At 54.4% G+C, this 17,830-nt stretch overlaps 1 protein-coding gene across 5 annotated transcripts in view; it reads right to left on the bottom strand.

Moving 5' to 3' along the window:
- The window catches only part of ANO1 (anoctamin 1), a 195,119-nt gene that overhangs the window by 43,302 nt on the left and 133,987 nt on the right, over window positions 1–17,830 (bottom strand). For all 5 annotated transcript variants that reach the window (XR_003115595.1, XM_025356116.1, XM_025356120.1 and 2 more), the window contains 2 exons: window positions 17,552–17,686; window positions 11,467–11,627 (listed from right to left, as the gene is read on the bottom strand). Coding sequence is in view for 4 of the 5 variants with exons in the window: in XM_025356116.1 (XP_025211901.1) it covers window positions 11,467–11,627; window positions 17,552–17,686 (296 nt within the window). In the remaining variant the exon portion in view is untranslated. The remainder of the gene's footprint in view (window positions 1–11,466; window positions 11,628–17,551; window positions 17,687–17,830) is intronic.

Raw genomic sequence — 17,830 nt, forward strand, 5'->3', positions numbered from 1 at the left:
ACTCCACCATAGAGGCAGCAGGTGAGCGAAAGACTCTAGGTCTACGTGGGATCTCATCGGGATGAGCGTGGGCAGCTGACCACACTGCTGCCAACCTCAGTCTCTGAGAAATGGGCTTGTTACCAGTGCCTGCCTGAGAGGGTCTATCATAGTGTCCCTGACTTCATCCACAAGCGGTGCTCAGTGTGGGGCCCGCGTCTCTGTAAGGGTTTGACAGAGGACCGCTCTTACAGCCCAGCTTGGTCACGGGGATCTCCATGTGTCCCCTTGAGAGGCGCAGCACAGGACAGAAGCTACATTTTGTATCACCCCATTTGTATAAAATAGTCAGAATATTTATAGGTAAATCCACAGAGACAGAAAGCAGATTGGTAGTTGCCAGGGGCTGGGGTTGGGGGAAAGGGGGACCGATTACTTCATGGGGACAGGGTTTCCCTTTGAGGTCATCAAAATGTTCTGGAATTAGATAGAGGTGTGGATGCATAACACATGCTTAATGCCACTGAACTGTGCACCTAAAATGGTTAATTTTATGTTGTGTGAATTTCACTGCAGTTTACAAAAAGCGAATGATAGAACGATGGGCGTAGATTCTCCTTATGTGTTATGTGTTAATGTGCGCCTGCCACATCTTGGAGGAACCACAGGAGAATGGGCTGGAGGGACACACACATGTGTGGTTACCTATGGCAGGGGGAAATCTGTTCATTTCCTCCAGGATTTCTCAGTGTGGGTCTGGGAATCTGGAGTGTTCCTGAATCTCCCCAGGGAGCTTGTTAAAATGCAGTTGTCTGACCTCAGAGTCACCCAGGGTCCCCGGAATCTGCATTCGGAACAAGCTCCATAGGCTGCGCTCAAGCCAGCAGGCATCTGGAAGTACCGATCCCTCCGTCTTTCTGCCATCCTTCTCCAACCGTCCCTCCATCCATTAGGTTAGCTGCCTCTCCTCCCAGGCTGCATCCCACCCCGCCTCGACCTATCCCAATGTCTTTACTACGCAGGCCTCACTCCAATTTCCATAATTCCACGGCCCCTCCTGGACCGGCTGGCGGACACCCTTCCTGAGCTCTCTCTCCCCTGAGATGCTGTTGTCCAAACCAGGGCACATCTCAGGCGCTTCATCTGATGCTCTCTTGGTTCCCCTGAGCGAGCTGCAACCTGCTCTGCAGCCGCCCGGTGGACAGCCCCATCTCCCCAGTGAGATCCATGCTCCTCACGGGCAGGGGTCATGTCTTCCAGGCCTCTGCCCTCCACCCCCGAGCCCACCAGCTCTGGGAGGCAGGCAGGGCACGGTCACACATGACCACGGAGCAGGGATGCATCCTGCCAAACTGTGCATGTGGGGTCCCTATCCAGTCCCCTCCTTGAAATATGACCCCCTGCTCTGGCCTGACTTGCATCCCTCTAAATTCACATGGAAGCCCTAACCCCCCAGGTGATGGTATTTGAAGATGGGGCCTTTGGGGGCTGATTGGGTTTAGCTGAGGTCATGAGGGTGGGACCCTCGTGATGGGATTCCTGCCCTTGGAAGAAGAGACAGCAGAGAACGGGCTTCCTGTCTCTGCCTTTGCCACCTGAGAACACAGGGAGAAGGTGGCTGTCTGAAAGCCAAGGCATGGGCCAAATCAGCTGGCACTTTGATCTTGGACTTCTCCATACTCAGAACTGTGGGAAATACGTGCCTGTTTTTGCAGGCACCTGTCTGTGGTATTTGGTTATGGCAGCTGGAGCTGACTAAGACACCCACCCCCTGGGAATAGAAACCACCCTTCGCTAACCTCCAGTTCCCGAAAAGTGCAATGTTGCTTAGAGCAGACTCCACTTCCACGAACTGGTGGTCAGAGAGGGGTCTCCTGGGGAGTGGCGGGGCAGGGGCAGAGCTCTGGTGAGTGCACGTGAGTGCAGAGATGGGCGGGGCACAAAGGCCTCCAGCCTTCCCTTTCGATCTGAGTCACCAGGCACCCTACCTATTTATCCCTGGAACAAGTTTGGTTCCCACAGACAGATGATCACAGTGCATCCCCTTCGTCCCCACCTAGCTGGGAGTGACTCAGCTGGGTGACTTGTCAACTCCACGTGAAATCTCAGGCCCAGGCCCTCAAAGGATTACAGTTCCACCTCTGACATTTCATTAAAGTTGGGACCATCTTTCTCGGGCTTTTTGCAGCCAGGCTCAAAGCAGATAAACTCCTTTGTTCTTCGTGGAACTGACAAGCAGTTAAAACCCCATTATTATGCTATAATTTCAGAAAATGGATCCAAGTGAACAGCTAAATAGGGCTCAACGTTACTTAATGAGACATCTTATTTGAGGCTTTCAAATGTCAGAAATCCCAGACAGCAGCAAGCTGAAGGCTCTGGGACCGACATGTCAGCTCCAGGAAAGCCGGACCCCACAGTGCAGTGGAAGCAAAGATTAAAACAGCAGGCTGGATGGAGGTGATTCATCCGCCATGAATACAGAGCCCCACACCCTGGCAGGCGGGTGGCCACGACCAGGCTCCTGGCTGCCAGGCAGTCACAGGTTTACGTCTCTTTGCCATTGTTGGAGCAGAAATGTGAACAGCTGGAGGCAGGAAAAGAAAGAACACAAGGGGAGAAGAAACACCAGAGGGAAAATAATCCCTTAGAGGGTAAAGAACAAATAATTGAATAAGGGATTAAAAAACACACAAGGAGCCATCCCTGGTAATTGCCCTTGACAGCCAGTGTGAAAAGGGCCTGGGATGGGGGCTTTGTCCCTCCCCTCTCCGCTCACACCTCTCAGCCGCAGTGGGTTCTTTCCTGTGGATTTAGAATAAGCTCCTTTTCTCTAAAGCAAGTGCTTCGTGGGAGTGGCCTGGCTTTTTTGTGAATTCCCCCCACCCCCGCTCAAAATGGGAGTGTGCAGATGGAACTTGTGCTTGACTCTATTTGACAGTCGGGGCCCGTTTGTTATCTCCCAGGGCTGAAGTGGAGCTAGGGAGGGGTGAGACAAGCAGCGAAGCCTCCTGCGGGGTCAGCAGGCACAGAGTCCCCCTCTCCCAGCGTCAGGGGAGTGCAGCCATCTACTAGGAAGGGGCTGGCCCGCAGCTCTTGGGACACAAGGCGCTAGTTGCAGGGTGAAGAACTGTACAACAGGCAAGCTAGCTTCATGAAACAGGGCCACCGAATGAACAACCACAGCCCTTGGGGGCCGGCGCGCTCAGCAGTACTACGCCTACATGCCCCCCACTACTGGCTCACGGTGCAATTCTGCTACCCCAAGAGGGCCCATGATGAGGGCCCGGGGAACGTTTGGACGGAGAGGTGGGACCAGGGCACGTGCTGAAACCTGGGAGGCAGATGGGCCGGGGTGCGCATCGGAGACGTCTGTTAGGGACCTGTTAGCTGTGTGATCTCAGGCAAATCTCTTACCCTCTCTGTGCTTCTATCAGAGGCATTCCAACCAGAGTGACTCCATCTTGAGTGAGGACTAGGAAAAATGAGACTGGGACTTGCTGCAACTCCATCTTGAGTGAGGACTAGGAAAAATGAGGCTGGGACTTGCTGCAACTCCATCTTGAGCGAGGACTAGGAAAAATGAGGCTGGGACTTGCTGTAACTCCATCTTGAGTGAGGACTAGGAAAAATGAGGCTAGGGCTTGCCGGGCTGCATTCCCAGAAAGTGAGACATTCCCAGCCCCTAGATGTTTACATTAAGGGAACGGATTGATAACGTTTGCTAAACAGACCCGGACTCAGGAATGTCCTGATATCCCGATATGTTGAGAACAAAAGCATTCCTAATTTTACTTTAGAGATAGTAATATTGATTCTCACAAAATATAGTAATTAAGACAATTAATCTTTTATCATAAACCCTTGTGACAGAGTACATCTCCCCATGATTTTCTTTGTTATCCTTTATACAAACAAGCACTGTACCTAGGGTGGACACGTTCCTCCTCTTACTTTCGGAATGCTCTATTCTGTAGCCATTCTTTCACTCCTTTACCTTCCTCCTCCTCCTCCTCCTCCTCCTCCTCCTCCTCTTCTTTCTTCTTTCTTCTTTCTTCTTTCTTCTTTCTTCTTCTTCTTCTTCTTCTTCTTCTTCTTCTTCTTCTTCTTCTTCTTCTTCTTCTTCTTCTTCCTCCTCTTCCTCTTCCTCTTCCTCTTCCTCTTCCTCTCCTTCTCCTTCTCCTTCTCCTTCTTCACACAGAGTCTTGCTGTTGTCACCTAGGCTGGAGTGCAATGGCACAATCTCGGCTCACTGCAACCTCCGCCTCCTGGGTTCAAGCGATTCTTCTGCCTCACCCTCCCATGTAGCTGGGATTATAGGCACCCGCCACCACGCCCAGCTAATTTTTCATATTTTTAGTAGAGGTGGGGTTTCAATATGTTGGCCAGGCTGGTCTCGAACTCCTGACCTCAGGTGATCCACCCGCCTCAGCCTCCCAAAGTGCTGGGATTACAAGTGTGAGCCACCGTACTGGACCACTCCTTTACTTTCTTAATAAACTTGCTTTTGCTTTAGACTGTGAACTCACCCTGAATTCTTTCTTGTGTGAGATCCAAAGACCCTCTCCTGGGGTGTGGATCAAGACCCCTTTCTGGTAACACTTTAGCATCTTCAACAGAGAAAAGAACAGAGCCTCCGTCTGGGACGGTTGTGGAGTTACAGAGAGAGCCAGTGCAGAGCCCTTAGCCTGGACTGGCACAGAGGCAGTCCTCAGTGCAGCTCCCAAAGTGAAGGAGATGTATTTTTGTGGAGACAGACGGGGAAACTCCTCTAGGCGAGAGAAAAACTTGGAGGTAATCCAGTCAGGAATAAGCCAGGCACACGTTCAGCGCACACGCCAGCCGGAGCCAGTTAGTAATGCCAGTGGAGTAGGGCCTAGAGTCAGGTATTTGGGGCTCAAGACGGAGATTTCTCAAATAACTTAAAACAGAAGTACCATTTAACTCAGCAATGCCATTACTAGGTATATGCCCAAAGAAATATCAATTGTTCTGCCATAAAGACACATGTATGCATATGTTTCCTGTAGCATTATTTATGAGAGCAAAGACATGGAGTTGACGAAGATGCCCATCAATGGTTAACTGGGTAAAGAATATTTGGTCCAGGCTGGGCGTGGTGGCTCACACCTGTAATCCCAGCACTTTGGGAGGCTGAGGCGGGCAGATCACCTGAGGTTAGGAGTTTGAGACCAGCCTGGCCAACATGGTGAAATCCCGTCTCTTCTAAAAATACAAAAATTAGCTGGGTGTGGCGGTGGGCGGCTGTAATCCCAGCTATTAGGGAGGCCGAAGCAGAAGAATTGATTGAACATGGGAGGCAAAGGTTGCAGTGAGCTGAGATTGTGCCACTGCACTCCAGCCTGGACAACAAGAGCGAAACACTGTCTCTACTAAAAATATAAAAAATAGCTGGACGTGGTGGTGGGTGCCTGTAATGTCAGCTTCTCAGGAGGCTGAGGCAGGAGAATCACTTGAACAGGGGAGGCAGAGTTTGCAGTGAGCCAAGATCACGCCACTGTACTCCAGCCTGGGCGACAGGCACTCTGTCTCAAAATAAAAAATGAAAAAGGATGTGGTCTGTATACATCATGGAACACTACGCAGTCATGAAAGGAAGGCCTTTGCAGCAACATGGACGGAGCTAGAGACCCTTGTCCCAAGCGGACTAAACTAATGCAGGAACAGAAAACCAAATGCCATGTGTTCTCACCTTTAAGTAGGAGCTAAACGTTGAGTACACAGGGACACCAAGCAGGTGACAGGAGACACCGGGGCCTACTTCAGAGTGGGGGTTGGGAGGAAGGTGAGGATGGAAAAACTATCTGCAGGGTTCTGTGCTGATTATCTGGGTGACAAAATAACCTGTGCACTGAACCAACGGCACGCAATTTACCCATGTAACAGATCTGCGCATGTAACCTCCGAGCCTAAAATAAAAATTGGAAAGGAAACAAACAAACAAACAAAAAAACTGTAACTAAAAAAAAGCTATGAAAAGTATTTGGGACTCAGAAACCAGAATTCGGGGGTTCAAGCCCTGCTTAAGAGCTGGTGTAAGCTTGGGAAAGTCGCCCTAGTTTATTCATCCGCCAAATGGGGTAATAGAGCTATTTACCTCCTTCGGGGGAGGTAGTGAGTCAGGACGCAGAAGATGCTTACGGCAGTGCCTGGCACAAAATAAGGCTCACCCACCTTCAGCTGTGATTCTTTTCTTTTTCTTTCTTTCTTTCTTTTTTTTTTTTTTTGAGATGGGGTTTCACTCTTTTTGCCCAGGCTGGAGTGCAATGGCGTGATCTTGGCTCACTGCAACCTCCGCTTCCTGGGTTCAAGTGATTCTCCTGCCTCAGTCTCCTGAGATTACAGGCGTGAGCCACTGTGTCTGGCCATTTTTTTTTTTTTTTTGGATGGAGTTGCACTCTTGTTGCCCAGGCTGGAGTGCAGTTGCACAATCTCGGCTCACTACAACCTCTGCCTCCCGGGTTCAAGTGATTCTCCTGCCTCAGACTCCCAAGTAGCTGGGACTACAGGTGCAGGCTGCCATGCCCCGCTAATTTTGTAGTTTTAGTAGAGATGGGGTTTCACCATGTTGGCCACACTGGTCTTAAACTTCTGACCTCAGGTGATCCACCCGCCTTGGCCTCCTTAAGTGCTGGGATTACAGGCATGAGCCACCACGCCTGGCCAGCTGGAGGCCACCAAGCACGAGGTGAAAGGTTAGGTTTCAGCTCAGTCTCCTAGGGCCCAAGGCTATGTTTTCAAATTTTCCAAAAGCAACAGCTCACTTTTAACAGCCAGCGCAACGTATCAACCGGCACCAGGCACAAGCCAGGCGTGGCCCTAAGAGCTTTGCATGCAGTGACTCCTTTCATGTTCCCAGCAACCCTGTGGGGCCGGACCGTGTCTCCATTCTACAGATGGGAACCTGGGACCCAGAGAGTAGAAGAAAGTTCTGAGGTCACAGGGCTGGCAGGTGACAGAGCTGAGATTTGAACCTGAGCCGGGCCCCAGAGCTGGCACTGTGAACCCCTTGACTGTATCTAACCATCCTACTACACAGCCAGGCCAGCCTCAGTAATCCAGTGAAGCCAAACCGTCAAGTGGGTGGCCAGGGCAGGCTGGGCCCTGCTGGGTGGATCTTCCCAGCCCGGAGCTGGGGTATTAGGAGGCTGGGGAGTCACAGCCTCCTGGGTCACAATCAGAGAGAGGGAGACAGGGAGGGATCTGACCAGTGCTGAGGTCTCTAGGAAGGCGAGGGAGGGAAGGAGCAGCAGACAGCAGTGACAGTGGGGGTGGGTGGGGAGGTGCTGGGGAGATAGTTCCTGATAGACACAGGGTCCAGGGAGGCAGGCAGGGGCAGGCAGGGGAGTGAGGACAGGCTCAGAGAGATGTGGCTTTGGTTCCTGGCTGTGCCAATGGAGCCTCACTTTCCTCCTCTGTGAAATGGGGACAGGTTCTCCACTGTTTGGATACAGTAGGATAAACAGAGAGCTCTGGCACGTGTGCTTCAGCGGTGACAGACCTGCTGCTGATCCTACTTTTATAATTCTAAATTTACAATACAGTTTGATCCCCAAATGAAAAACCAGAGCTGGGCTGTAGGCCTAGGAATCTTCCCACAAGCCATGTGGCATTGGATCACACATAGACATCACCTCCCAGTGCTCTGCAGTAGCCCCAGCAAGAAGTCCTCCAAACTCAACTTGAATGCTTCCCAGCACGGGGCGCTCACCCCTTCGCTGGCCAGCCCAGCTCAGCGTGTCTCACTGTTCATGGCTGGAACTCACTCCCTGCACTGAGCTACCGACCCACGGCTCCCATTCTAGGCCTCCCCTGGAAAATCGAACGCCTTCGTCCGCGAAGAGAAACGATTGCATTTATCTCGAGGCTGTGCTGATTTCTACGCGTGTCTGTCCCCACCTGTGACTGGAGTCTCAGGAACTCAAGACCTGCCCCTCACACTGCTCTGCCCACACCTCGGTGTGGTGGAGATGAGCAAGTCCGAGGGCGGCTTCCAGGCAAGTGCAGGCACCTGACCTCACCAGGAAAGGCCTCTCCTGGCTCTCCCTGGGCCCTCACTTGCTCACAGGGGATGACGGGCCCTGGCCGAGCCTTCGAACCTCAGCAGAGGGACTCTCGTCTCCCCCTAACAAACTCCAGGCAGAAGCCCTAAATGTGAAATCGGCCAAAGGACTATGTTCATTTAACTCAGGACTGAGGCCAGGGTGAGGTGAGGGAGGCGCTGGGGCTACAGGGTCCTACGACACTCACTCTCAGGGTCACGGGCCCCTAAGACAAGATGCCAACTTCCATGCTGTACCCAGGCTTCCTTCCCTTGCACTTAAACCTTTTGATTGGTGCGGGACTCCATGGGTACCCTTCCTGGAGTTAGGCCCCCACTATGGCACCCCTCTCTTAATCACTGCGCGAGTTCCCTGTTAGACTTGCGGTCTCCGACTCAAGCATAAGACAGGAAAGCGTCTTTGACACAGCAGCCAACGGCACTGGGCTCGGATTCCTCCGAGCAAGCGCACTAAGCTCTTCTCAGCGAGTCCTTGCTGACCTCTCCGGAAGCTCTGACGCCCCTCCCACCTGCTCCCTGCACCTGGAACTCCTGCCACAGCCCTGCACCCTTCCTATGGGGTCTTCTCTTGAAACAGATGCTGCAGCTTTTAGAGCACCAGATACATCAGGTTTGCTTCCTGTGGTTCCCCTGGGGCCCGGCACAGTGTGGGACACACACTTCACTCAGTACACACCGGCCGATGAGTACCTCCCATACACCAAGCACGTGCACACCCTCATGTAGGCGGGACACACGCCCTCAGTACACATGGGCCGGTGAGTAATACACCAGGCGCGTGCAAAACTCTCATGTAGGTGGGACACACGCCCTCAGTACACACGGGCCGATGAGTACCTCCCACACACCAGGCGTGCACACCCTCATGTAGGTGGGACACACGCCCTCAGTACACATGGACCGAAGAGTACCTCCCACACACCAGGCACGTGCACACTCTCGTGTAGGTTTTCTTTGGTTCTCACATGCTCCAACGTTGTAAGACGGCAGTGACCACCTATCTAGAGTGAGCTACGTGCGAAGCCTTGGCTGAGAGTTCATGTCCGCCGCCTCTAATCCTCATGCAGCCCCATTCTGCAGACGAGGAAGCTGAGGTTCAGAGCAGTGAGGTGGGGACTGGCAGAGGGGGAGTCTGAGCCCCTGGGGGCTGTAGAAATGCACACGGGGCAGCAGGGCTGACCACAGAAGGTGGCACTGAACAGTCTCCTAGCGGCTTGGGGACTCAGTGCTACAGGGGCACACTTATTTGTGGGTCTTGCTATGGGCCACCTGAAGTACGGTCTCCGTGGCCGCACAGGCCCAGGGGACCAAAATGAGGAAACAGAGCTGCTGGCCACCACGTGGAGGAAGCCCTCACGGGAGCCGGGCCCTTCCAGCTGGGCACACAGAGGGTGGGGGCTGCAGGGAGGTGCCTCGGGGCCAAGGACTCTGTGGAGGGAACTCTGCTAAGGACACGGAGCTGCCCAATAAGATTCCAGGGTGAGGAGGGGCTTAAGGGAGGTGGCCGTCCACACAGCATCTAAGTGGAGAAGCTCCAACTCCCACCCTCGCCAGCACCCATGCTCAGAGCTGGCTGCCTCTGTCCCGGGTCTCCGGAATGTGATGGGTGAGCGGAGGCAAGAGGACCCAGCCCAGCTGCCCAGGCTGGAGCAGGAGCTGCAGAGGGTGGGCCAGACTTCCCCTCCCTCACCTCTCCTGATACATCCCTTGGCTCTGCTGTGCACACCCACCCCCAAATCACACAGGCTGAGTCAAACCCTGAGTCCCAGCTGCAGGATGTCTGCACCAAGTGTGAGGATAACCACAGCCCATCGGCTTCCTTAGCCTCCTCAGCCTCGTGGGGAATTCTCTTATGCACTGTTGGAGGGAACACCAGCCCTGAATGCAGCCTCCGGAGCAGGGGAGGAGGCTGCTGAGCTGTGTAGGGACAGGGCTCAGGGCTAGAGAGAACTGAGGAGCCATAAAGAGGAAGAGGGGAGCAGCACGCTGGACTTGGAGCCGGGTGCCAGCACTTCAGTCCCTCTCTGCCCAACTTGCTGGGTGCTTCTGTGCAGACCAGAGACCCAGCTCCGCCTTCATCCTCCCAACCTCCCCTAGGTTTCCGGCCTCCCCCGAGCAGCTGTCCCTTGGTCAGGAGGCTGCTGAGCTGGAATCACAGGCCTGACTTTGCGGTGCTCTCCACAGAGGATGCTGGCACGGCTTTGACAATGCCAGCCAATGCCCTGCTTAGTGATGGGGCACCATACTGAATCCTAGGTCTGATCTCCAAGACCAGCACGCTGGCGGGTGAGGGCCGCACAGAGCCCCGCACCTGGCTGGCCTCCGTCCTCACAATTGCCTTTTCAGTCTGCGTTTGCCCCTTGCCTACCCACGGAGCACACAGGGCAGTGCCAAGCATGTGGAGCTGCAGGTGAGGTGGCGCTATTCCGGCCCCGGGAGCCTGCCTCAAGCAGGGATGCGAGGTGGGACCAAGAGACCCCTCTGTTCTACACCTGGTCTCTCTGCCACAAATGCTCCCTCCCCCACACCCATGTCAACTCAGCTGAAGGGCCTCATACCTCTTCCAGAATTCCCTCCTGTGCCGTCTCTGCTCCATCTCCTACAAGGTGGGAGCTCACAGGTAAGGATGGGGGCTTAACTGCCCGGCATGGGGCCAGGCTCAGCACAGGCTGCCCACTGTGGGCATCTTGAAGCCCAGCTGGCACAGGCTGTGACATGGGGCTGCAGAGGACAGAACGGCCCTGCTTGCTCCCCCAAAACCTCTGTAGAAATGCATTCAGCCACCACTTCCCAACCTCCCGAGCCCCAAAAGCTGAAGATAGGTGTCGAGTAGGACTGGGATTAGGGAATCTTCCTGGAGGAGCCCAGTGCCTTAGATTTGGGTGGCAGTGCAGCCCAGTGGCAATCAGGAGCTGAGTGACCCCTGGCGATTCCCAACTCTCTTAGGCCTTTGCCTCCTTATCCGTAAATGGGTCCATGAAGCCTGCAGGGATGCTGCAGGCTCTAGTGAGAGATGGTGCCTCCGGGACCTGGCCCAGGTCAGCTTTCCTTCAGGGTGTGGTGGTCGCCAGCAGCAGCAGGGATGGAGGCAGGACCCTCGGGCCTCCCTGCACTAAATCAGCTGCCCTTCCCAGGCCAACACACCTTGGTGTCAGGATTTCTCAGAGCAAAATGTCCCTGCTAGGCTTTTCCTAAGAGACTCTGGGCAGGGTCAGGAGAACCTGTGTGTCTCTCCTGATGCAGTGTGGACCCCAGTAACCTGAACATAAAACGGGGGTCATCTCCTATGTTTTTTCCTGACAACCCCTGCCTGAGGATGATTTCACCAAGACAGACAGAAGCAGCGTAGGTGCCACTCAGACTCACCACCGCCCAAAAACCCAGTGCTCTGGAGCTCTGCTTACCCCAGAGGGCCATGAAGACAGAGAAGAAGACGGTGGCGGGGTTGTCGAAGAGGTGGCTGGCACGGGCCGTGGCGCAGGCTGAGCTCATCTTCCAGTAGCTGCAGGTCTTGTCGCAAAGTGGGCACATGGTGATATTTTGTCTCTGGTCACACATCTCCATGCTGCAAGAAAGAGGCAGCCCTGGAATCGCCTTGCCAGGCTGCGTGGATGGAGAGCCTCCTGGGTGGCGAGCTGGCCTGGGAGAAAGCGCTTGGCCCGAGCTGGGGGTTGGTGAGGGTCCCCCAGGTCCCTGCCGTGGTGGACATAGACCGGGTACTTAGCCATGCCCTGTCCCTCCTTGTCATCCAGGGCAGCTTCACAGGCGTGTGACCCATGCTGTTGCACTGGCCCTGAGCTCAGCAGGGCCTCATGCTTGGTTTAACGCTCCCCTGTTGCTGTCTTAAAACACACAATGGGCCGGATGCTGTGGCTCACGCCTGTAATCCCAGTACTTTGGAAGGCAAAGACAGGCGGATCACCTGAGGTCAGGGGTTCGAGACCAGCCTGGCCAATATGGTGAAACCCCCGTCTCTACTAAAAATACAAAAATTAGCCGGGTGTGGTGGCACGTGCCTGTAATCCCAGCTACTTGGGAGGCTGAGGCAGAAGAATCACTTGAACCCTGGAGGCAGAGGTTGCAGTGAGTCGAGATCATGTCACTGCACTCCAGCCTGGGTAACAGAGCGAGACTCCATCTCAACACACACACACACACACACACACACACACACACACACAGCATACACACATACACATACACATACACACATACACCATACACACATACACACACACACACACAGGATACACACACACAAACACACATACACCATACACACACAGATACACATACACACACACATACACACACACAAACACACATACACCATACACACACACACAGCATACACACATACACATACACACATACACCATACACACACACACACAGAGCATACACACATACACACACACACACAAACACACACCATACACACACAGATACACATACACACACAGATACACATACACACACACACATACACACACACACAAACACACATACACCATACACACACACACACAGCATACACACATACACACACACAAACACACATACACCATACACACACACATACACATACACACATACACACACACATACACACACATACACACACAATGATTTTTGAACTAGGGACCTGTATTTTCCTCTTGTATGGGGCCCTGCAACCTCTGTTGCCGGCCCTGGAGGTGGACCCACCCAGGCCTGTTTTGTGGTAGATGGGCCCCGGAACATTCACCCCTGGGGTGACCCTGAGGCAGAAGCCTCTGCAGCCTGTCCTCCAGCCACTTCTAGGAGAGGCAGAGTCCCCAGCCTGCCCCCATCTAATCAGCAAGCCTTGTGCCAATAGCAAATGCTAGCCAGGTCTTTATGTTATAAGGTCCTGGAAAACAGTGAGATGACGAGGGTCCTTGCTCTGTGCCAGGCACCGTCTACGTGCGGTTCACACAGCATCTCCATCCGCCTGGTGGGGCGGCTGCCTTGGACGTGGCCTGGGTGCTCTGGACACATGAGGTAGAGAAACGGGGACCCCAGGACTCCTCTCTGGCAGACTAGGGGCTGGGCTGGGAGGAATAGGTCCCCAGCTGCCTGGCGCAGCAGAGGCCCACCCTGTAGGCTCACTTGGGAAGCAAGGGGGCCCTGGCGGGGACGATGGTCCTGCTCAGTGCAGGCAGCTGCTTCGCTGAGCACAGGCAAGCCAGGGACCAGATCTCAACCACTGCGGCCAGGAGAAAGGATCTTCGTGATGCCCGAGACCCATCTCTGTGCCTCGTCCCCAGCACTGACTCACTCCCACTAATATTAGAAAATACCAATACTTCCAGCCTATCGGCGGCGCGAGCAGGAGCCTCATTATTGGCCGGCACAGATGTTCCACCTCGCCTGGACCAGCACTGGGGACCGTTGCAATCCCAGAGCCCAGAAAGGGGAAGTAACTTGTTCAGGGCCACACGGCAGAGTGAGAATGGAATCCTGGTCTCTGTCTTCAAAGCCCGAGCACTGCACGGCTCTCCTCTACTGCTCAAGGGCCGTGGGGGGCTCCCTGCGGAAGATGGGTGGCCTGAACTGGGCCCTCAGTTGGCTACTCAAACCCTCTGTGACCCTGGCCAAGTCCTTCAGCCTCAGATTCAGTTTTTCTTTCTGGAAAACGAGGAGGGGTCAGAATAAGGTCCTTCCCGCTCTGGGCCGCTTTGAACTTTCTCCTTTCTGCTGCCTTGGACAAGGTTCCGGGCTCTAAACACACACCCTGGCTGGTTGGGTCAGAGGGTTATCCGGGAGGACGCTGAAGAGGTGTTTGTTTTTTGACTTTCTGGATACACCGAACTTATTTTGACTTTCTGGATACACCGAACTTATACACAGAATCATGGCTAGTCCACGGCCGCTGGTACTTCATAAACGTCCCCTGCAAGGCTCTGGGGGGCCTCCTCCGTGCCTAGCATCATGGGCATTCTGGTTCAATTCTCTTCCTTCGGGTACTGTCCCTAAACATTTATTAAAAAGTGGTGTAGGGTCAGGCACGGTGGCTTACACCTGTAATCCCAGCACTGGGAGGCCCAGGCGGGCAGATCACTCCAGGTCAGGAGTTTGAGATCAGCCTGGCCAACACGGTGAAATCCCGTCTCTACTAAAAATACAAGAAGTATCCGGGCGTGATGGTGGGCGCCTGTAATCCCAGCTACTCAGGAAGGTGAGGCAGGAGAATCGCTTGAACCCGGGAGGTGGAGGTTGCAGTGAGCCGAGATCGCACCACTGCACTCCAGCCTGGGTGACAGAGTGGTGTAGGTACTGCATGTTCCAGGCTCAAAAGATGGGTAGGTTAAGAACGATTCACTGAAGCCATGGCCATGGCCTGAAGCAGGGAGGAAGTGTGTGTGTGTGTGTGTGTGCGCGCGCGTGTGCACATGGGAGCAGGGGTCGGGGGGGTGGGCAGGGCAGGCACACACAGGTGGTGGGAGAACCTGCACTCTGTGGTTAGCTAGCTCTGGGTTTGTATTTCAGCTCTTGCATTTTGTGGTCCATGTGGCCTTAGTTTTCCCGGCTGCAGAATGGGGTAGCTGATAGTGAAGAGAAGCCGTGTTAATAGGTTATCAGGAGGATTAAACAACCAACAACTAGTACGAGTGTGGCCCTTGGAACAGTGCCTGGCACACCTCAGCCATCATGTGGTCATCAATGCTGTTGTCATCATCATGCAATAGCCAAGTGCCTTGCAGCAGCAGTGAGTTCTAAACCTAAGCCAGGAGCCAGCCTTTCGGGGTTCATCTTGTGCCCCTCACTCAGCCTCCTCTCTCCTGAGGGCCTCTCGAGGTCAGAGGAAAGCAGAGTGTTGGGGGGTGGGGGCAGGACGTCCCCAGTTGGGCACAACATGAGCTCCTCTCCCAGAGAACAGGCACGTGGAAGGCCACCCCCGTCACCGCCAGCATGTGGCCCAGGCCACAGTGACCACCTGGCCTGAGGGTGGCCTGGAGTCGCCGGCGGTGGGACTGGGGACAGGGAGGCCGAGGTGTATACCAACGGCCTGCCCATGAGCCCTACGGCTCTCCTGGGCTCTCCTCCCTGCCCCCCTCAGCTTCTAGCACAAACACCATCAGCCCAACAAGAAGCCTTTTTCTGATGGCTTTAAATCCCCCTCCGCCTCTCACTTCACCGCCTTTAGCCAAAATACAAAGAGCAGGAAGCTCTCTTCTTCAGGGAGGACTGGAAGTGCAAGGGCGGCAGGCGGCTCCACGCTGAGCACCGGCTTCCCTGCAAGCTTGGTGGGGATGGGGCGGAAGCTGCAGGAAGCACGCACCTCCTGCTTCGCTCCAGGTCACCTGCTGGGCAGAGGTCTTGGCTTTGGCCTCGTCTCCGCCCACAGTGGTTGAATCCTGAGTAACTGCTGTTTGCATTTCTGACCATTTGGTGGAAGGGCCGAGCTGGCATGACCAACCCCTGGGCTGGCTGAGCCTCCCTGCTGAGGCCACCCTCCAAAGGCAGGAAGGAAGGAAGATGGAGGTCCCCCAGGCTTCCTCCAGGACGTCATGGGGAGAATCCCCACCTTGCACTCACCATTTCCCTCTGGCTTTGAGCTGTTAGCCTAAAGCCAGCCTTACACTCCCCACCAAATCTGGGCTACCTTGATCTTTACCACAACCAAACCCAAGTGCCCAGGACCTCGTATCATATTCACAAAGGGACACCCTTTCTCCTGCCTAGGACCAAATAGCACCGAAGGGGAGAGAAGCCAGATTCCTCAGAGCTTTGATTCCGGGTGGGTGGAATATTTTAGGTGTTATTCATGTATCAAAACATCATTTAAACACAAATTGACCAGATATGGTCTTTGTGTGCCGCTAAGAGCCAGTTTCCTTCCTAGCTAAGACTGATTGCATCTTTACAGACAGGCTCAGTTGATACATTTTCCAAACTATAGCTCTGCTTTAGAGATACTTGGCGGGAGTGGTTTGAAAAATAACCAGACTAACATTTTGGACTTTTCTGAGACTTTGAGCCCCTGCAGGGCAGGGCCAGCCCAAATTTCCCTTGACAGTCAATTTCTTGGTGGAGCAATTTGCACACTGAAGGCGCCGCCTGTCGACGTAGAGACCCTGCCAGAGGTTGGGAGCCTGGAATTGTCCTTAGGTTCGTGTCAGGAGATCTAAGAAACAGCTACAAAAGCACCAGAGGGGCTCTGCGCAGTGAGGCTGAGCTTCTCAAAACTTGACTCTTTTTTTTTTTGGCTATAGGGCCTCACTCTGTTTCCCAGGCTGTAGTGCAGTGGTAAGACCATGGCTCACTGTGGCCTCGACCTCCCGGGCTCAAGGGATCCTCCAACCTTAGCCTCCCAACGTGTTGGGATTACAGGCATGAGCCACCGCACCAGGCAAAACTGGACTCTTGTTCTGGAGTCACGGGGGGGGGGGGGGGGGGGCTGGGCCTCTGAGCGAGGCTCAGCTGTCTCAGGTCTGGGCCTTCTTTTCTGAGCTCCCTGACGTCTGACATACCCTTGGTGAACAGCAGAAGGCACGTCGGATCTACATTCAGATGCCTGCCTGTGCTGTGGGAGGCAATCCTCCCCGATGGTACAGTTCCTGCAGGATTTCCCGGGGCTGCAGGTAGCCTTAGGAAGCTGGGCAGGTGGAACCTACTGTACAGCCCACAAGTGCCAGCCTGCACTGCGGCCTCTGGCATTCATGTCTCACCTCCTGCAAGCGCCAGGCTGCACCGAGGCCACTAGTGTTCATGTCTCACCTCCTGGGAGCACCAGTCTGCACTGAGGCCTCTGGCATTCATGTCTCACCTCCCACGAGTGCCAGCCTGCACCAAGGCCTCTAGCGTTCACGTCTCACCTCCTGCAAGTGTGCCAGCCTGCACCAAGGCCTCTAGCGTTTACGTCTCATCTCCCGCGAGTGCCAGCCTGCACCAAGGCCTCTACCATTCATGTCTCACCTCCTGCAAGTGCCAGCCTGCACTGAGGCCACTAGTGTTCATGTCTCACCTCCCGCAAGCGCCAGCCTGCACCAAGGCCTCTAGCATTCTTGTCTCACCTCCTGCAAGTGCCAGCCTGCACCGAGGCCACTAGCATCCAAGTTTCACCTCCCACGAGCACCAGCCTGCACTGAGGCCTCTGGCATCCATGTCTCACCTCCCGGGCACACAAGGAAACAGAGAACTTTCTTGTCACATAATGACCAACAGTGAAAAGGAACGAGCAAACCATAACAACCTTCAAAGAATGAAAATGGTCAGATGTTTGTTTTATGCCTTTCTCTTAACAATAAAACATAGCCTAGCATAGATGGGCCTGAGAAGGGCACCCAGACTCCTAGACGGCTTCGAACCATGTCCTTTCCTCCTGACGGCTCGTGGCTTGGCGTGAGGTTTCATGTGTACAGGAATTGGAGTGACAGGCCAGTGTCCCAGTGAATCGTGCAGCTGGGATGGCAGGAGAGGGTTCCCTGGTGTGTGCCGCGGGGTGGTGGGGGGGCTGCTGCCTACCTGGGGATGTTTTCGTCCACGGTGGCACATCCGTACAGGAAGACAATGATTCCCACGATGGAGGCAGGGATGAGCATCTGGGTGTACACGCCCAGCCAGGCGAAGTACAGGCCAATCTTCTCCCCAAAGTACTTCCTACACCAGGGGAGCAAAGCAGAGTCAAGCCCACTGTCATTCAATAGTAGCAGGGAAACATGCCCCGGGCCCTCCCCAGCAAGGAGCAACTCAAACCGGGGACACTGGTTCTCTCATCTGAGAAGCAGAAAGTGGGGTCCTGGG

Source organism: Theropithecus gelada, chromosome 14, assembly GCF_003255815.1.
Source record: "Theropithecus gelada isolate Dixy chromosome 14, Tgel_1.0, whole genome shotgun sequence".
NCBI classification, from domain to species: Eukaryota; Metazoa; Chordata; class Mammalia; order Primates; family Cercopithecidae; genus Theropithecus; species Theropithecus gelada.